We start from the raw sequence: 21,498 nt of genomic DNA, 5'->3' as shown, positions 1-21,498 counted from the left end.
CTGTTTTCTTTAGAGAGAAGGTTGAGAGGTGATTTAATTGAAACATATAAAATAATCAGAGGGTTGGATAGGGAGACCCTTTTTCCTAGGATGGTGACGGTGAGCACGAGGGGGCATAGCTTTAAATTGAGGGGTGAAAGATACAGGACAGGTGTCAGAGGTGGTTTCTTTACTCAGAGTAGTAAGGGAATGGAACGCTTTGCCTGCAACGGTAGTAGATTCGCCAACTTTAGGTACACTTAAGTCGTCATTGGATAAGCATATGGACGTACATGGAATAGTGTAGGTTAGATGGGCTTCAGATTGGTATGACAGGTCGGCACAACATCGAGGGCCAACGGGCCTGTACTGTGCTGTAATGTTCTATGTCCTTCCTAAAGGGCATTTGTGAACCATGTGGAGTTTTCCTCGTAACTGACAATGGTTTCATGGTTATAAATAATAGTTAATTCCAGGCTTCTATTAAACTTCAAACTTCATTTGTCATGGTGGGATTTGAACCGAGGTCTCCCGAACAATACCTGGATCTCTGAATTAATAGGCAAGTGATAATACAATGAGGCCAATTCCTCCTCACACATGGTGCCTTTTGAAAATTTTCAACTTATCTCTCCATGTTTGCAAAATATATTTTTTCTTGGCTGCTAGTATTTACAGGATCTTTATTTTTCAAAAAAATTTCAAGCAAAGAAATACTAGAAGATTCTTTCACATAAATTTTATTTTGAGCTAGTGGAAAATAGTGTGTTAGTGTCATAGTGGTTTTACATGCTTCCAAAAACATCATAATCTGAGCAGAGAAGACAAAGGGTGAGAGAAGCAAGTGTTAAGTGAGAGATTCTCACAGCTAACAGCTGGTTACTGTGGATTAAAGAAAGCTTGTTAAATCAGGAACATTGCACATGATTGAAACATGATTTTGTGCATAGGCCTCTTGGGACTTGGAGTAATGTGCTCCTTCACTTGTCAGGTATAGGTGCCAAGCTCTCCAATGGAGTCCCTTGCCACCTCCCAGAATATCACTGAGATATTGTGTGCAGGGCTTGGAACTTCACTCCACCTCATTGGTACTTGTTCTTTCTAATGTCCCGAGGAATTCCAGCCAAAATCTCTGATTCGATTCCACATTCATTGCTGCCACGCAAGATTTTGAAGAAACCTGCAAAGCCAAAATTGCCAATGAAATGGACTTAGAATGAATGGAAGAACTATCAGGCAAATTTGGCTCGACGTGAAGGGCTCTCCCCACCATATTTTGAAGTGCCACTCACCATTATCGCCCCAGTCTGTGTTCCAGGAGTTGGCAACCAACCAATAGGGCGTCCCATTCTCCATGCCCCAACCCAAGATCTTGATAGCGTGACCACCCATTGACTCCCCAGCCACATGTTGGTAAACTCCTGGAAACATACATTGACAAGTCAAGTAAACAACAGGGGAAGGCCACAGCCCATTGTATGACAGTTATATAATTCAACAAATTGGAAGCTTACAAGGAGGTCCAACCAGATGCATTGGTTACTTTCTCTCTAACCAAAATAGGTGGTGTAGTAAACAGTGTAGATTATTATCTCAGAATACAAACAGGACTTTGATCCAATGGTCCATTTGGAAGAAAATAGGCTTATCAGTGATAGACAACATGGTTTTGTGCAGGGAAGGTCATGTCTTACCAACTTAATAGAATTCTTTGAGGACGTGACAAAGTTGACTGATGAGGGAAAGGCTGTAGATGTTATATACATGGACTTAAGTAAGGTGTTTGATAAGGTTCCCCATGGCAGGCTGATGGACAAAGTGAAGTCACATGGGGTCCAGGGTGTACAGCTAAATGGATTAAAAAAAACACTGGCTAGGCAACAGGAGACAGAGTAGTAGTGGAAGGGGGTTAAAGTGAGAGGAGGAATGTTTATGGGAGATATGCATGGAAAGTTCTTTACGCAGAGGGTGGTGGGTGCCTGGAACGCGTTGCCAGCGGAGGTGGTAGATACAGACACGTTAATCTCTTTTAAGATGTATCTGGACAGGTACATGGATGGGCAGGGAGCAAAGGGATACAGACCCTTCGAAAATAGATGATAGGCTTAGACAGAGGATCTCAATCAGCACAGGCTTGGAGGGCCGAAGGGCCTGTTCCTGTGCTGTAATTTTCTTTGTTCTTTGGGCCAAGGAGTAGCAGATGCAGTTTAATTTAGATACATGTGAGGCATTGCATTTTGGGAAAGCAAACCAGGCCAGGACTTATGTAGTTAATGATAGGCCCCTGGAGAGTGTTGCCGATCAGAGACCTAGGGGTGCATGTAGACAGAGTGGTGAAAGCATTTTGAACCCATTCCTTCATTGATCAGAACATCAAGTATAGGCGTTGGGATGTCATGTTGTGGCTGTACAGGAGATTAGTTAGACCACTCTTAGATTACTGCATTCAATTCTGGTCATCCTTTTATAGGAAAAACTTGAGAGTAATTACACTCAAGAGTGTGCGGAAAAGATTGACAGGATGTTGCCAGGACTAAGGGTTTGTTTCCATGCTGTCTGACTCGGACTCTATAATATTTAGAGTACTGACGCAAGGTCCCACCTGATTTGTAGTGTAAGAAGTCAGCGTAGACTATTAGGGCAGCTTCCACTGGCCCATTCTTGTAGATTTCTGTCATAATCTCTTTGACATCTGAACTGACACCATATGAAGTAAGGCCTGGAAAAGAGAGTCTGCTTAATTATCGCAATCTCGCATCAGTAACAACTCACAACGTTGAGCCAGAGAGACATGTAGGATATAGTGTATACTTATCCTGGTATATCTGATGGTTCTCTGTCTGATCCTGTCTCTATTCTGGCTCTACTTACCATAGTGTTTGTCACTTCTGTACTTTGGGGTGTAACCAGCCTCACATCGTTCAGAGCATTTGGGAGTTTCAGTCTCTCCGTTGCATTTTGGTCGAGAGCCATTAATGTGGTGTTCACATGGAGGGATTGAATATGGACGGCAGCCTATGGAGAAGGTGGGAGCCAAAGAAAGGCTAACAGTAAAAACTAGGAGATTCCAATGTTTACACTGTGACTAATTCCAGACCTTAAGCCATCCTCAGACCTAGATACTGATCTCCCAGCCACAGAAACTCAACACATTCTCTGACCTGCATAAAATCCCAGCTACTGATTCATGTGTAACTCCAAAAACTAATCAAAGCTTAGCATCAGACATTGACCCACTACTGAGCAACACAATCATTTCCTAAACTTAATCTGGAATTTTATGTAAAAAAAACGGCTGGCTCGTTATAAAAACCCACCTGGTTCACTAATGTTGTTTAGGAAAGGAAGTCGGCAATCATAGAATCATACAGTACAGAAGCAGCCCTTTGGCCAATTCAGTCTACACCAAAACTCCTAAATCTAGTCCCACTTTCCAGCTCTGAACCCGTAGCCTTGCCTGTGCCCGGCCTACGTGTCATTCCTGACCCATATTGATTCTTAACTACCCTTTGAAGTGGTCTAACAAATCAGTTTAAAGAGAAATTAGAGATGGGCACTAAATGCAAGCCCAGCTGGTAAAGCACACGTCCCATCAGCAAATAACAAAAAACTCAGATACTGACCTACATTTGAATCATAAAGTCCTCCTGATACTAGACCAGCTTCAGTCCAGAATTCCCAAGCTCCAGACGGATAGCCACCATTACAACTGCAGAACAGTAAAGCAAATTTAGTTTGTATCTACATAGTGCTATGAACAGTGTGAAACAGGAGCATGGACAGTATCAGTGAAATCTCTGAAATAAATTCAAATAAAGAATAATAAAAACCAAATTACCTTCAAAAAAAAGTGTCAAGATAAACTTGAGTTTCTTTTAATTTTTACAAATCAGGTTTATTCCGTGAATGCACATTAACAAAAATCAGGCGAGCACATGCAGTCACAAATCTTCATGGGATAGGTACTTCACAGAAGTGTTAAAAAATAAAAGCATTAAATATGAGATAACTGTCAAAAGGTGGAGCCATGGGTATGCGTTGGGCAGAGGAACAAAAAAAAGTCCAGCCGTGGCTCCGTTGGTAAGCGCCAGGGACCCTGGTTTGATTCCACCCTCGGGCAACCGTCTGGAGTTTGCACATTCTCCCCGTGTCTGTGTGGGTTTCCTCCAAGTGCTCCGGTTTCCTCTCACAGTCCAAAGATGTGCAGGCTAGATGGATCGGCCATGGGAAATTGCCCGTAGTGCTCAGGAATGCCTAGATTAGGTGGGTTAGGTGGGATGGGTCTGGGTGGAATGCTTTGAGGTTCAGTGTGGACTTGTTGGGCTGAAGGGCCTGTTTTGATACTTTAGGGATTCTATGATTTATGAACTAGAAGGTGCAGAATAGAAAGTCAGTTAAAAGTGGAATTGAGAGAGAATATTTTCAGGGACAGATAGATACTCTTGTGTGATTGGCATGATAGAAGTGCACAAACATAGGAAAACATGACTCTCATCCTTGGTAATTTCAGTTCACTCAGTGCAGGGCTAAGGGAGGAAAACATGTCGATGGTGGGGAAAATTGGCAAAGGAAAAGCTGGATTTATGTTATTTGTTCATAGGATGTCTGTCATTGGTAAAAATCAACATTTGATGCCCTTTATTAATTCACCTTAAAAAGGAGATGGTGCTGCCTTTTTGAAAAGCTGGAGTAAAGCGGTGTAGACACGTCCACAGTTTTAAAGGAGAAACAAGGAGGGTGTAATCAAAATGAGATTCTCAAAGGAAAATGTGCCAGAAGCCGATGATGAGGGGTGAAAGTCATAAAACATGCAAAGGGCAGAAGGTAAAGAGCACATGAGGAAAATCTTTTTAATGGAACATGCCAGGAACCTGGAACTTTACCAGTAGGGGCGATGGAGTCGGAAACCCTCATCAAGAAGTATTTAAGATGTGCACCTGTATACCAAGGCATACAAGGCTATGGGTCAAGTGCTGGAAAATAGTCAGGTGGTCGTTTTCAAACAGCATGGACAGATGAGCTGAAAGGCCTTTTCCTGTGCAGTCAATCTCTTTGACTCAATCACGTCAAAACACTCAGATAGACCCTGAATCAGCGAGGGAGGAAATTGACCTGGGATGAACACATACCCACTTGAACAATATATCTACCTAACGTATTGTTATGTTTGCATTGTTTGCAGAATTAGAGGAGAAAATTGAGCCCGACAACAGGAATACATGAATTTGTCATGATAGGACAGAAGTCTATCGTGACTTCTATTCAGATTCAACTGTATTTTAGCTCTACTTCTGTTTCTGTCCACTTCTCTGGGCTGCAAGGCTCTGATATGAACTGTCTCTGGAACACTCTTAATTCACTTCTTGCTGAGCAAAGGTAGACAATTAACAAAATACTCAACTTGCTGTGAGGCTTGTGCCAAATCAGGCTGAATGGACCATTTCCATAATAATAAAAAAAAGCATCTGCAGTTTTTTAAAACTCATTTGTGGGATGTTGGCATTGAAGACTGGCCAGCATTTATTGCCCATCCCTAGCTGCCCTTGAGAAGGAGGTGGTAAACCACCTTCTTGAACTGCTGCAGTCCTCCTGCTGTGATTTGATCCACAGTGCCCTTAGGGAGGGAATTCTAGGACTTTGACCCATTGATAGCAAAGAAACAGTGACTTATTTCCATGGCAGGATGGTGAGTGGCCTGGAGGGGAACTTGCAGAAGATGATGTTCCCATGTAGCTGCTGCCTTTATCCTTCCAGAACAAAGAACAAAGAAAATTATAGCACAGGGACAGGGCCGTTGGCCCTCCAAGCCTGCTCCAATCCAGATCCTTTATCTAAACCTCTGGCCTATTTTTCAAGGATCTGTATCCCTCTGCTCCCTGCCCATTCATGTATCTGTATAGATACATCTTAGATGATGCTATCATGCCCGCCTGTACCACCTCTGCTGGCAAGACGTTCCAGGCACCCAACACCCTTTGCATAAAGAACTTTCCACGCATATCTGCCTTAAACCTTTCCCCTCTCACCTTCAAATCGTGACCCCTAATAATTGAGCCCCCCACTCTGGGGAAATAGCTTCTTGCTATCCACCCTGTCTATACCTCTCATGATTTTGCAGACCTCAATCAGGTTCCCCCGCCGCCGCCTCCCCCCCCCCCCCCCGCCCCCACTCAACCTCCATCTTTCTAATGTAAATAATCCTAATCTACTCAACCTCTCTTCATAGCTAGCGCCCTCCATACCACGCAACATCCTGGTGAACCTCCTCTGCACCCTTTCCAAAGCATCCACATCCTTTTGGTAATTTGGTGACCAGAACTGCACGCAGTATTCCAAATGTGGTCAAACCAAAGTCCTATACAACTGTAACATGACCTGCCAACTCTTGTACTCAGCACCACGTCCAATGAATGAAAGCATGCCATATGCCTTCTTGACCACACTATCCACCTGCGTTGCCACCTTCAGGGTACAATGGACCTGAACACCCAGATCTCTTTGTGCATCAATTTTCCCCACGGCTTTTCCATTTACCACATAGTTCGCCCTTGAATTGGATCTTCCAAAATGCATACTTTGCATTTGCCTGGATTGAATTCCATCTGCCATTTCTCTGCCCGACTCTCCAATCTCTCTATAATCTGCTACTTCACCAATCTTCGTGTCATCTGCAAACTTGCTAATCAGACCATCTATACCTTCCTCCAGATCATTTATCTATATCACAAACAACAGTGGTCCCAACACGGATCCCTGTGGAACACCACTGGTCACAGTTCTCCATTTTGAGAAACTCCCTTCCACTACTACTCGGTCTCCTGTTGCCCAGCCAGTTCTCTATCCAGCTAGCTAGTACACTCTGGACCCCATGTGACTTCACTTTCTCCATCAACCTGCCATGGGGAACCTTATCAAACACCTTATTGAAATCCACGTATCTGACATCTACAGCCCTTCCCTCATCTATCAATGATGATGTCACTTCTTGATGGAAGTATTTGTGGGTTTGGCAAGTGCTGTCTGTGGATCTTTGATGAATTTCTGCCGTGCATGCTGTAGATATCACACACTGCTGATGAGTGGCAGTGGTATCATGAGTGTTGTTTGTGGATGTAGAACCAATGACACACACTTTGTCCTGGATGGTATCAAGCTTCGAGTGTTGCTGGAGCTGCACTCAACCGAGGGAGTAGAGAGTATTCCATTAAACTCCTGACTTATGCCATGGAGATGGTGGCCAGGCTTTGGGGAGTCAGGAAGTACATTACTTGCTGTAGTATTCATAGCCTCTGACCTGCTCTTGTAGCCACTGGGTTTATGGAGAGGAATCCAGTTGTGTCCAATGGTAGCCCCTGGATGTTGATAGTGGGGGAATTCAGTGAGGGTAACACCATTAAATGTCAAGGGGCAGTGGTTAGATTCTCTTATTGGCGATGATCATAGCTTGGTATTTGTGGTGTGGTGCAAACATTACTTGCCACTTTACAGCCCAAGCTTGAATATTGTCCAGACCTTGTTGCATTTGAACATGGACTGCTTCAGTATCTGAGGAGTTGCACAATCAGCAAACATCCTAACATTTGGTCTTGAAGCAGCTGAAGATGGTTGGGCCTAGGACACTACCCAGAGGAACTCCTGCAGAGATGACTGATCTCCCACAACCATACTTCTACATGTCAAGTATAACTGCAACCACTGGAGAGTTTACCCCCGATACCGGTTTTGCCAGGATTCCCTGATGCCACACTCAGTCGAATGCAGCCTTGATATCAAAGGCTGTCACTCTCACCTCACCCTCTGGAATTCAGCTCTTTTGTCCATGTTTGAACCGAGGCTGTAATGAGGTCAGGAGCTAAGTGGCCCTGGCGGAACCCAAAGTGGGCGTCACTGAGCAGGTGCTGCTCGATAGCTCTGTTACTGACACCTTCCATCACTTTACTGATGATCGAGGGGAGACTGATGGGGCAGTAATTGGCCGGTTGGATTTTCCTGCTTTTTGTGTACAGGACATATCTGGACAATTTCCCACATGACCAGGTAGATCCCAGTGTTGTAAGTGCACTGGAAAATCTTGGCTAGGGGCGCGGCAAGTTCTGGAACACAAGTCTTCAGTACTATTGCTGGAATGTTGTCAGGACCCACAGTCTTTGCAGTACCCAGTGTCTCCAACCGTTTCTTGATATCACATGGAGTGAATCAAATTGGCTGAAGACTGGTATCTGTAATGCTCGGGACCACTGGAGGAGGCTGAGATGGATCATCCACTCGGCACTTCTGGCTGAAGATTGCTGTAAATGCTTCAGCCTTGGCTTTTGTACCGAAGTGCTGGGCTCTTCCATCATTGACAATGGGGATATTTGTGCAGACTCCTCCTCCTCCAGTGAGTTGTTTAATTGTCCACCACCGTTCACAACTGGATGTGGCAGGACTGCAGAGCTTAGATCTGATCCACTGACTGTGGGATCACTCAGCTCTGCCTATCACTTGCTGCTTTCACTGTTTGGTGGCTTCACCAGGTTGACACCATCTTCAGGAATGCCTGGTACTGCTCCTGGCATGCCATCCTACACTCTCCATTGAGCCAGGATTGATCCCCTGGCTTGATGGTAATGTTTGAGTGGGGGATATGCTGGGCCACGAGGCTACAAATTGTGCTGGAGTACAATGTGTTGCTGTTGATGCTTACAGCATCTTATGAATGATCAGTCTGGAGTTGCTAGACCTGCACAAAGTCTGTCCCATTTAGCACAGTGAAGGCAGGACTTTGCCCCCACAAGACCTCTGCAGCTGTCACTCTTACTGACACTATTGTGGATATATTCTGCCAGCTGCGGATGCATAGTAAAGATGAGGTCACGTTTCCCTCTTGTTGGCTCCTGCACCATTTGCCACAAATCCAGTCTATGCCCTTTAGGATTTACCAGTTGGATCAGTAATGCTGCTGCTACTGCCACCAAGAGTGGTGGTGGAGGATACCGAAATCCCCAGAGTACATTTTGTGTCCTTGCCATTCTCAAAACTTCCAAGTTTGACTCAACATGGAGGAGTACTGATTCATCAGCTGAGGGAGGATGGTACGTGGTAACCAGCAGGAGGTTTCCTTACCCATGTTTAACCTGAAGCCATGAGAGCCAATGTTAAAGGACTCCCAGGGCAGATTCCTCCTGCCAGTGGAGCAGGACAAAGCCAGGGATGGTAATAGCAGCTACTGGGACATTGCCTGCGAGACACAATCCCGCCAGCACGACTGAGTCAGGCAGTTGCTCGACTAGTTTGAGACAGCTCTCCAACTTAGGCACCAGGTTCCCCCACCCCCCACCCCCATTTAGTGGGGGAGGACTTGGCAGGGTTAACAGGGTTCTTTCTGCTGTTGCAGTTTCCAGTGCCTAGTTAGAGCCAGGTTCATTTCTTTGACAGATCATAGGGATTGATTCACGAATGGCTTGCTAGGCCATTTCAGAGGGCAATTGACAGTCAAGCACATTGCTGTAGGTCTAGAGGCACATGTAGGTCAGACCAGGTGAGGAAGGTAGCTTTCCCTCCCTGAAGGAAATTAGCAAATGAGGTCAATTTTTCCAACAAATGACAAAGATTTCATGGTCATTGGTAGATTTGTAATTCCAGTCTTTGCTTGAATTCAAATTCCACCACCAGCTATAACAGGCTTTGAACTTAGGTCTCCAGAAAATTAGCTGAGTTTCTGGATTTTTGCAAGATTATTGATAGCCATTGGCCATCACCTCCCCATAAATCCGAAACAAAATGCCCTGGGAGAATCACAGCAAGGAGAGAGAAACAGAGTTAGGAAAGGATGATAAAGTGAGGGAACCTTGGATGACAAGATACATTGAACACCTGGTCAAGAGGAAGAAGCCAGCAGGAAGCAAGGATCAGATACAGCTGTTAGAGGTCTACAAAAGGTACAGGAAGGAAGTCAAGAATGGACTTAGGAGAGCTAGATGGGGGTATGAGAAGACCTTGGTGGGGAGGATCAAGGAAAACCCCAAGGCTTTCTACACTTATGTGAGGAACAAGAGGATGGCCAGAAATGAGGGTAGGGCCAATCAGGGATTGTTGAGGGAACTTGTGTGCAGAGTCAAGAGGTAGGGGAGGTCCTCAATGAATACTTCGCTTCAGTATTCACCAGTGAGAGGTTCCTTAAAGTTTGAGGGGACAGCATGGAACAGGCCTATATGGTCAAACCAGGTTGATGTTAAGAATGAGGATATGCTAGAGATTTTGAAAAACATGAGGATAGATAAGTCCCTGGGCCAGACAGGATATAACCAAGGTTTCTACAGGAAGTGAGGGAAGAGATTGCGAACCCTTTGGCAATAATTTTTGTGTCCTCACTGTACACTGGAGTAGTGCCAAAAGATTGGAGGGCTGCAAATGTGATTCCCTTGTTCAAGAAAGGGAATAGGGATAATCCTGGAAATTACAGATTGGTCAGTCTTACTTCTGGGGTGGGCAAATTATCAGAGGAGAACCTTTAGAATAGTGTGTATGATTATTTGAAAAGCAGTTTGATTAGAAATAGTCAGCATGGCTTTGAGGGGGGCAGGTCATACCTCACAACACTTATTAAATTCTTTGAGGATGTGACAATACACATCCACTGATCTAACTTCATCGATGTGGTGTCTATGGATTTTCACAAGGCATCCGATAAGGTTCCACAGGGTAGGCTCATTCAGAAAGTAAGGAGGCATGGGATTCAGGGACATTTGGCTGTCTGGACACTAAAGTGGTTGTCCAATAGAAGACAGAGGGTGGTAGTAGATGGAGTGCAGTGACCAGGGGGTGTTCTGCAGGGATCAATTCAGGGACCCCTGCTCTTTGTGATCTTTATAAATAATTTGGATAGGGAAGTGAAGGGTGGGTTAGTAAGTTTGCTGATGACACAAAGGTTGGTGGAGTTGCAGACAGCATGGAGGGCTATTGTAGGTTGCAACAGGACATTGACAGGATGCAGAGCTGGGCAAAGAACTGGTAATAGAATTCAACCCGGAAAAAAAAGTGAAGTGATTCATTGTGGAAGGTCGAATTTGAATCCAGAATACAGGGTTCACGGCAGGATTCTTAGTAATGTGGAGGAACCGAGGGTTCTTGGGGTCCACGTCCATACATCCCTCAAAGTTGCTACCCAAGTTGATAGGGTTGTAAAGAAGGCATACAGTGTTGGCTTTCATTAGCAGGGGAATTTAGTTTAGGAGCTGCACGGTTATGCAGCAGCTCTATAAGACTCCGGTTCGACCACACTTGGAATATGGTGTTCAGTTCTGGTGACCTCATTATTGCAAAAAATATGGAAGCTTTGGAGAGTGTGCAGAGGAAGAGATTTACCAGGATGCTGCCTGGACTGGAGGGCAGGTTGTATAGAGGAAAGGTGGGGGGAGCCAGGGCTTTTTTCCATTGGAGCGAAGGAGGAGGAGAGGTGACTTGATCGAGGTTTAGAAGTTGAGGCGTCAGAGTGGATAGCCAGAGAATTTTTCCCAGGGCAGAAATATCTATTACGAGGGGACATAACTTTAAGGTGATTGGAGGAAGCTATAGGGGAGACATCAAAGGTAGGTTCTTCACAGTGTGATGGGCATGTGGAATGCACTGGCGGCAGTGGTAGCAAAGTCAGATACTTTAGAGACTTTTAAACAATTCTTGGATAAGCACATGGAGGATAGTAAAATGTAGGGTATGCAGGGTAGATGGATCTTAGTAGGGTAATAGGTCAGCACAACACGGTGGGCCGACAGGCCTGTACTGTGCTGTTCTATGTTCTATCTTGGAGAATAGAAGGTTTGAGGACCATAGAAAATAGGGTCGCAGTAGGCCATTCAGCCTTTCAAGACTGCTCCACCATTCGTTGTGATTATGGTTAGTGATCCAACTCAATCGCCTGGCTTAGCTTTCCCTGTATATCCTTTGATTTCCTTAGCTCAAAATGCATTGTACGATTACAACAAAAGCTGTATGATGTTTTGGCCTGGACTGCCTTTTGAGGCAGAGAATTCCACAGGCTCACCACTCCGGAAGACATTTCTTCTCATCTCAGATCAAAATGGTTTACCCCATATCCTTGTGATCAGAGATAATGGGAACTGCAGATGTTGGAGAATCCGAGATAACAAAGTGTGAAGCTGGATGAACACAGCAGGCCAAGCAGCATCTTAGGAGCATAAAAGCTGACGTTTCAGGCCTAGATCCTTCATCAGAAAAGGGGGATGGGGAGAGGGTTCTGAAATAAAAAAGGGAGAGAGGGGGAGACAGATCGAAGATGGATAGAGGAGAAGACAGGTGGAGAGGAAAGTATAGGTGGGGAGATGGGGAGGGGATAGGTCAGTCTGAGAAGGACAGACAGGTCAAGGAGGTGGGATGAGGTTAGTAGGTGGGAAATGGAAGTCCGGCCCGAGGTGGGAGGAGGGTATAGGTGAGAGGAAGAACAGGTTAGGGAGACGGGGACGAGCTGGGCTGGTTTTGGGATGCAGTGGGGGAGGGGAGATTTTGAAGCTTATAAAGTCCACATTGATACCATTGGTATTGCAGGGGTCCCAAGCGGAATAAGAGTTGCCTCTCAGTCTCCATCTCAGGCAACCAGCTAGAAACTGATGTCCATTTCAAGCCCACCAACTCCCACAGCTACCTAGAATACACCTCTTCCCACCCACCTCCTGCAAAATTTCTATCCCCTATTCCCAATTCCTTCGTCTCCACCAGATCTACTCCCAGGATGAGGCATTCCACTCCCGCACATCCCAGATGTCCGCATTCAAGGACTGCAACATTCTCTCTCCACCCCCCCCCCCCCCCCCCCCCCCCCCCAGTGGTCGAGAACGCCATCGAGCGTGTCTCCCGCAACACATCCCTCACACCCCATCCCCACAATAACTGCCAAAAGAGAATCCCCTCATCCTCACATACCAGCCCACCAACGTCCGGACACAACACATCATCCTCCGACACTTCCGCCATCTACAATTCGACCCCACCACCCAAGACATTTTTCTATCCCCACATTTGTCTGCCTTCTGGAGAGACCACTCTCTCTGGGACTCCCTTGTCCGCTCCACACTCCCCTCCAACCCCACCACACCCGGCACCTTCCCCTGCAACTGCAAAGTGCTACACTTGCCCCCATACCTTCTCCCTCACCCCCGTCCCAGGACCCAAGATGGCTTTCCATATTAAGCAGATGTTCACCTGCACATCTGCCAATGTGGTATACTGCATCCACTGTACCCAGTGTGGCCTCCTCTACATTGGGGAAAGCAAGCGGAGGCTTGGGGACCACTTTGCAGAACACCTCCACTTAGTTCGCAATAAACAACTGTACCTCCCACTCATGAACCATTTTAGCTCCCCCTCCCATTCCTTAGACGGCATGTCCATCCTGGGCCTCCTGCAGTGCCACAATGATGCCACCCAAAGGTTGCAGGAACAGCACCTCATTCCGCTTGTGAACCCTGCAGCCCAATGGTATCAATGTGGACTTCACAAGCTTCAAAATCTTCCCTCCCCCCACTGCATCCCAAAACCAGCCTAGCGCATCCCACCTCCCTAACCTGTTCTTCGTCTCGCCTGTCCCCTCCTCCCATCTCAAGCCACACCTTCATTTCCTACTTCCTAACCTCATCCTGCCCCCTTGATTTGTCCGTCCTCCCCGGACTGACCTGTCCCCTCCCTCCACATACTCACCTCTACAGGCTCCATCCCCACCTCTAACTTGTCTGTCTCCTCTCCACCTATCTTCTCCTCTATCCACCTTCAATCCACCTCCCCCGCTCTCCCTATTTATTTCAGAACCCTCTCACCATCCTCCTCTCTGATGAAGGGTCTAGACCCAAGACATCAGCTTTTGTGCTCCTAAGATGTTGCTTGACCTTCTGTGTTCATCCAGCTCCACACTTTGTTATCCCATATCCTTAAGTGTGAGATCCCTGGTCTGGACTCTGCCACCATCAAGAACATCCTGCATCTACCCTGACTTTTCCTGTTAGAGTTTTATGGGTCTCCACAAGATCCCATTTTATTCTGAACTCCAGCAAATAAGTGATTCAATCTCTTCGCACATATCAGGCCAGTCAGCCCAGGCATCAGCCTGTTAGCCTTCGCTATATTCCTCTGGAGAGAGATATCCTTCCTCAGATAAGACTAAAACTGCACACAATATTCCACGTGTGGCCTCACCATGGCCCTGCACAACAGCAAGAAACACATCCCTGCCCCTGTCCTCAAAACCTCTCAATGAAGGCCAACGTACTATTTGCCTTCTTTACCACCTCCATTGCTTTCCTTCAGCAAATGGCACACAGGGACACCCAGGTCCAGCTGCACACCCCCCTCTCTCAACTTACAGCCAGATAATACCTGCCTTCCTGTTTTTGCGCCCAAGGAGGATAACCTCACATTTGTCAACATTATACTACATCTGCCATGCATTTGCCACTTGCTCAGCCTGTCCAATCACACCAAAACATCTCTGAACCGTCCTCACAGCTCACCCTCCCACCCAGCTTTGTTTTATTTGCACTTTGAGATAATGGTTTTAAGGAGGGAACTAAACGTGATGAGAAGTTGTGATTCGCTGGGGTGCTAGCACTGATTCCTGCAGTACCCACTGGTCAGTGGACCTGAAATGTTCATTCTGATTCCTCTCCACAGACATTGCCAGACCTGCTGAGAACTTCTGAAACCTGTGTTTCCCATTTCTAGCATCTGCAGTTCTTTCAGTTTTTCATTGTTTCCTGCTCACCAGTGTTTCTATCCAACACACTCAGCGTATCGGATCTGTGTTATACTTGCCTTTGGAAAGTTCAATAGGGACAGCATTGACGGAGCTTTACTTTCAGTCTAAAAGCAGTATAGGGAGTTTTCCCTCTGTATCTTAGCCTCTGCTGTCCGTGCCTTGGAAATATTTGATGGAGATGTTGCAGAGAGAGCTTTACTTTCAATTTAAAAAAGGTGGACAGGAACAGTGGAGGACTTTCAAAAATTGATTTTTCACAGCACTCAGCAAAAAAAAATACATACCAGTGAATAAAGGAAGGACTGTCGGAAGGGGAAAAAAGCCATGGATAACTAAGGAAATAACGCAGAGTTTCAAATTGAAAGCTAACGCACACAGTGGCAAAAATTAATGGGGAACTAGGGGTTCAGGAAATCTTTAAAGGTGTCAATAGAAAGCCACAAGAAAAGCTATAAAGAAAGGCAAGATGGCCGGAGAGTAAACTAGTTCAGAATGTAAAAAACAGATATTAAAAGGTTTCTACAAAATATAAAAATGAAAAAAAGTGTGACTAAGGTAAATGTTGGACCTTAGGAGGATGAGAAAGCGGATTTAATAATAGGAAATGGCTACGGTGTTGAACAGGGCATTGTGTGTCAGTCTTCAGCGGTAGACACAAATAACATACCAATTATTGATGACAAGGAGGCAATGGCAGGGGAGGACCAAGGAGGTAGACAAAAAGTGGGTAACTATCATCCATTAGTTTAACTTTTTTAAAAAAGGAAGAAAAAGCATGAGATCTGGATAGAAATTGTCCCATTGGGCAGACAGAATGGGTTCACGAAAAGCAGGTAATGTTTAATTCACTGTAACTCCGAAGACATTACAAGCGCAATGGGCAACAGGGAACTGGTAGACGTCAAATGCCTTCTGGAAATTCAGGATACATGGCAAGATGCCACACAAAAAGCTGCTCCATAAAGATGAAAGTACACCGCATTTTAGGTAACATTATAAACGACAGAGGATTGGTTAACTAACAGAAAACAGAGTGGGAATAAATGGGTGTTTTTCTGGTTGGCAAACAGTGGCTAGTGGTGTGACTCAGGGATCAGTGTTGGGAACACAATCATTTAAAATTCACATGATTTGAAGTTGGGAGCCACATGTAGTGTCAAAGTTCACAGGTGATACTAAAAATGAGTGGTAAAGCAAAGTGTGCAGAGAACAAAGTCTGCAGTTGTAGATAGATTGGGTAAAGTAAGTGTACAATGGCTTGGCAGATAGAGTAAGACATTGGATGACCTCATACCATTTTAGTAGGACGAAATGGCAAAATGGACTATGATTAAATGGTGAAAAATTGCAGAATTCAGCTGTGCAGAGGGACCTGGGTGTCACGGTGCATGAATCACAATTGGTTTGCCGGTACAGCAGGTAAATAAATGGAATATATTGTCCTTCATTGCTGGAAAAATGGAGGGTACATTACAGCTGAATCGGGTACGAGTGAGGCCTCACCTAGAGAACTGTGTACAATTTGGTCTCCTCGCTTGAGAAAGGATGTACTAGCACCAGAGGGGATGCAGAGGAGATTCACTAGGTTGATTCCAGAGTGGTAGGGTTGGCTCGTGAGGACAGACTGAAGTGACTGGGACTACACTCACTGAAATTCAGAAGGAGGAGGTGCGTGCATGCATGGCAGGGAATGTTTTACAGAAAAAAAATTAAAGGAAATAGATAAAGATACAAGCAGGGTGGTTGTTTCCACTGGTGGGTGAAACTAGAACTGGGAGTGGGGTTAGCCTCAAAAGGGGAGCAGATTCAGGACTGAGTTGGTGAAGAAGTTCTTCCTCCAAAGTTTGTGAATGTGTAGAATTCTTTGCCCGATGTATTTGAGACTACCTCACTGAATGTTTCTAAAGCAAAGGTAAAGATTTTTGAACTGTAAAGGAATTAAGAGTTATGGTAAACCGACAGGTAAGTGGAGTCAAATCTGTGACAAGACTCATGGCAGAGCAGGCTCAATGGGCCAGATAACAAAGTGTGGAGCTGGATGAAGGGTCTCGGCCCGAAACGTCAGCTTTTGTGCTCCCGAGATGCTGCTTGGCCTGCTGTGTTCATCCAGATTCACACTTTGTTATCTTGGATTCTCCAGCATCTGCAGTTCCCATGATTTCTGATATCAATGGGCCAGATAGATTAGATTAGATTCCCTACAGTGTGGAAACAGGCCCTTCAGTCCAACAAGCCCACACCGCCCCTTGAAGCATCCCACCCAGACCCATCCCCCTATAACTCACACCCCTGAACACTACAGGCAATTTAGCATGGCCAATCCACCTAACCTGCACATCTTTGGACTGTGGGAGGAAACAGAGCACCCGGAGGAAACCCACGCAGAGCCTGCTCCTGTTTATGTTCTTTCATTCTTCCAAAGGAGTTTAACACTGCAGCTAACCCTGTGCTGTACCTATCCTGGAATGTTAGGGAGTGTTGGGAGTGTTTTACTTTCAATATTAAAAGGGTAGAGAGTGCCTTACTTTGAGTTTTAAAGAAAAAAGTACAAAGACCTTGACTTTCAGTTTTTATATTAAAAAAACACAAAAAAAGCAGAGGCTGCCTGACTTTCAGTTTAAAAATGTTGAGAGCACTTTACACTTAAAAGTGGAGGGTTGGATGGGACATTGCAGAACAAGCTTTACTGTACCTTAACCTCTAGTCCCGGGAGTGGTTGATTGAGACACTGTAGAAGCAGATTTACTCTGCCTCTGCCCTCTGTTGGATGGAGACAGTGTAGAACTTTACTTTATTTAAATAGTTGGGGCAACTTGCTGTCAGTTTTAAAAAAGTAGAGGGAGCTTTAAGATAATGAGCATGGAGCTAGAGGAACAAAGTAGGCCAGGCAGTAGAAGTATAGGAAAGCTGATGTTTCGGGTCAGGACCTTTCAGAAATAGGGCCTGGCTGCCTGGCCTGGCCTGAGGTGTTCCCCCAGCTCCACACTTATCTCTGACTCGAGCATCGGCAGTTCTTACTGTCTCTGAAAGCTTTAAAATCGAGATCTAACACTGCTGATCTGGTCCTGGGAGAATTTGATAGAGAGACAGTGTGAAGGGAGTTTTATTCTATATAACCCTGTGCTGTTCCTGATTAGTTCAATTGTGGGCATCCCAGAAGTCTCCACATGTCTGATTAACATTACAACTTCACAACAGCACAATACAATCAACCGCTAGAAAGAACTCCTGGTTAAGATGGCTGCCACGTCCACACTGTCTTGTGTTTCCGTCCTCCCTTAAGGATCATCAGGCTCCTTGTCCAGAATTACTTACCCATTCCCACATTCGAGTTTACAGCAGCTCAGAAGGTCTTCAGCTGAGATCTCCACATTGACTTCCCCTCTGGAATGGATACAAATCCTATCGGACATAGCTTCCACTGCACCAAAGGCCTGAAGAAAAGAGCCAACAATTGGTCAATAAAATGCTGACCCAGCCAGCTACACCCACACCCCATGAACAAGAGAAACAAAAAAAAAGAAAGAAACTCTCACCACACAGCTCCCACCTACCCACCAACTTTCACTGATCTGTCAATCACAGTACTCACTGAGCACTAGTTTTTATTCCTTCATGGGATATGGGAATCACTGGGAAAGCCAGCATTTATTACACATCCCCAATTGCCCAGGTCAGTTCAAATTCAATCATATTGCTATGGGTCTAGAGTCATATGTAGGCTAGACCAAGGATGGCAGATTCCTTCCCTAAAAAGGGCATTCATGGTCTAGATGGGTTTTTCCTGACTATCAACAAATTCATGGCTACCATAAAAGAATGCAAATTCCAGATACTTATTGAATTTAAACTCTATCAGCTTTGGCAGAATTTGAACCCAGGTCCCCAGAACATTCCCAGGGTCTCGGGATTAATAGCCTAGCAATAATAACACTGGCCATCAACTCCCCATTTCTTACATTCTAAATCTATAAGTTCTTGGACAGTGTTTAATTCAGGAGAAGGGGCTTGACTCACTGATGAAGAGCTCACTCAAGCCCTGCATCACCACTTTTCAGAAGCTGATTATGGAGTGTGAATCAGGCAATTCGATAGTCAACTGAGATCAAGTCGAAGGTGCCAGAAGCTGTTCTTTATGGGTAGTACCAGCAAGAGCAGCCGTAACTTCCAGCAGCTCAGACTCAAGGTCAAAAGAAAAAACAACTAGGCTACAGGCAAATGTGGGTAGGATGTTAGTCACATGGGGAAGTTAGCTGTAAGGCTAGGGGTCTGATTGCGTAACCCCTTCCCAAGGATGACATCGATGAAGTAACTGAGCTCCTTTGAACAAGAACATGAGCAGGACAGACCCAGCAGAGGTGGCAGCACAATGGCGCGCACACACACACACACACGCAGGGGGGAGTTGCCCTGGGGATCCCCAGTATAAAACTTCATGGGGTCTGAAGTCAATAGCTTCAGGTCAAATCAGTTCAGGAAACTTGCTGCTGATTACCACTAACCCCTGGAGTCAGAACTGCAACCATTGTGTCACACTGGAGCAAGGAGAAAGTGTATGGAGACTTTACCCTGGGAGGCAGTCAAACCCTTCAGACTAGGTCATTCAAATTCAGTTTTAGTATGATCAGGGAACGAAAGGCACAAATGCAGGTGAGGCAGGGATGGGAACGTATGGCCCAGGAGGAAATGCTTAAGGAGACACTGTCCCTGTAGTTGTCAGTGGTTACAGGGTGAGGGAGAGAGCGAGCAAACTGGGCACAGTACCTTCAAGGTGAGAGTGGAGAAAATAGGATTATGGTTAGAGCGAATTGACTAACTGGGCCACAGAACTATCAACTAATTAGGAGTGTGTGTGAAGGACGGGTTGCATCTGAACTGGAAGGGGACCAATGTCCTGGGTGGAAGGTTTGCTCGAGTAGTTCGAGAAAGTTTAAACTAGTATGGCAGGGGGGTGGGAACCTGAGCTGTATACCGGAGGTGAGAGTTGATACAGGTGAGGCAGTAGCAAGAGGTAGACCAGCTAGTGGAAAGGAACCAAAGGATCGGTTAAAGTGTGTTTGCTTTAATGCAAGGAGTATCAGGAATAAAAGTGATGAACTTAGAGCATGAATCAGTACCTGGTGCTATGTTGTTGTGGCCATAACAGAGACATGGGTTTCTCATGGGCAGGAATGGTTGCTGGATGTTCCAGGGTTTAGAACATTTAAAAAGAATAGGGAGGGGGGAAAAAGAGGAGGGGGTGTAGCACTACTAATCAGAGAGGGTATCACAGCTACAGAAGCTTCCTTTGTCGAGGAAGATCTGCCTACCGAGTCAGTGTGGGTGGAAATTGGGAACAGCAAGGGAGTAGTCACCTCGTTAGGGGTTTACTACAGGCCCCCCAATAGCAGCAGGGAGATTGATGAAAGCATAGGTCGACAGATTTTGGAAAAGTGTTGTCGCAGTAGGGTTGTTGTAATGGGTGACTTTAACTTTCCTAATATTGATTGGAACCTGCTTCAAGCAGAAGATTTGAATGGAGCTGTATTTGTAAGGTGTGTTCAGGAGGGTTTCCTAACGCAGTACGTTGACAGGCCGACGAGGGGAGAGGTCATTCTAGACTTGGTGCTCGGAAACGAGCCGGGGCAGGTATCAGATCTTGTGGTGGGAGAGCATTTTGGTGATAGTGACCATAACTGCCTCACATTCTACATAGCTATGGAGAAGGAGAGGATTAGGCAAAATGGGAGGATATTTAATTGGGGAAGAGGAAACTATGATGCGATTAGACACGAGTTAGGAAGCATGGACTGGGAGCAATTGTTCCATGGTAAGGGAACTTTAAACATGTGGAGACTGTTTAAGGAACAGTTGTTGTGAGTGATGAGTAAATATGTCCCTCTGAGACAGGCAAGGAGGGGTAAGATAAAGGAACCTTGGATGACGAGAGCGGTGGAGCTTCTTGTGAAAAGGAAGAAGGTAGCTTACATAAGGTGGAGGAAGCTAGGGTCAAGTTCAGCTACAGAAGATTACTCGCAGGCAAGGAAGGAGCTCAAAAAAGGTCTGAGAAGAGCCAGGAGGGGGCACGAGAAAGGCTTGGCAGAAGGAATCAGGGAAACACAAAGGAATTTTACACTTATGTGAGGAATAAGAGAATGGTCAAAGAAAGAGTAGGGCCGATCAGGGATAGCATAGGGAACTTGTGTGTGGAGTCTGAGGAGGTAGGGGAAGCCCTTAATGAGTTTTTTGCTTCTATCTTTACGAAAGAAACGAACTTTGTAGTGAATGAAACCTTTGAAGAGCAGGTGTGCATGCTGGAATGGATAGAGATAGAGGAAGCTGATGTGCTGAAAATTTTGTCAAACATTAAGATTGACAAGTCGCCAGGCCCAGACCAGATTTGTCCTCGGCTGCTTTGGGAAGCGAGAAATGCAATTGCTTCGCCACTTGTGAAGATCTTTGCATCCTCGCTCTCTACTGGAGTCGTACCTGAGGACTGGAGAGAGGCAAATGTAATTCCTCCCTTCAAGAAAGGAAATAGGGAAATCCCCAGCAATTACAGACCAGTAAGTCTCACGTCTGTCGTCTGCAAGGTGTTAGAAAGGATTCTGAGGGATAGGATTTATGACCATCTGGAGGAGCATGGCTTGATCAAATACAGTCAACACGGCTTTGAGAGGGGTAGGTCATGCCTCACAAACCTTATCGAGTTTTTTGAGGATGTGACTAGAAAAGTTGATGAGGGTCGAGCTGTGGATATGGTGTATATGGACTTCAGTAAGGCATTTGATAAGGTT

At 45.5% G+C, this 21,498-nt stretch overlaps 1 protein-coding gene across 2 annotated transcripts in view; it reads right to left on the bottom strand.

The window, feature by feature from the left end:
- Positions 1-703: 703 nt before the first annotated feature.
- The window catches only part of ctsba (cathepsin Ba), a 32,482-nt gene continuing 11,687 nt past the window's right edge, over positions 704-21,498 (bottom strand). For both annotated transcript variants that reach the window (XM_048536785.2, XM_048536786.2), the window contains exons 5-10: positions 18,038-18,156; positions 3,603-3,688; positions 2,851-2,994; positions 2,582-2,698; positions 1,272-1,400; positions 704-1,159 (exon numbers count right to left, since the gene is read on the bottom strand). In XM_048536785.2, coding sequence (XP_048392742.1) covers positions 1,062-1,159; positions 1,272-1,400; positions 2,582-2,698; positions 2,851-2,994; positions 3,603-3,688; positions 18,038-18,156 — 693 coding nt within the window. In that variant the 3' untranslated portion in view covers positions 704-1,061. The remainder of the gene's footprint in view (positions 1,160-1,271; positions 1,401-2,581; positions 2,699-2,850; positions 2,995-3,602; positions 3,689-18,037; positions 18,157-21,498) is intronic.

Source organism: Stegostoma tigrinum, chromosome 9 (assembly GCF_030684315.1).
Source record: "Stegostoma tigrinum isolate sSteTig4 chromosome 9, sSteTig4.hap1, whole genome shotgun sequence".
Taxonomy (NCBI): Eukaryota; Metazoa; Chordata; class Chondrichthyes; order Orectolobiformes; family Stegostomatidae; genus Stegostoma; species Stegostoma tigrinum.
This window is presented reverse-complemented; position numbering and strand designations above follow the sequence as displayed.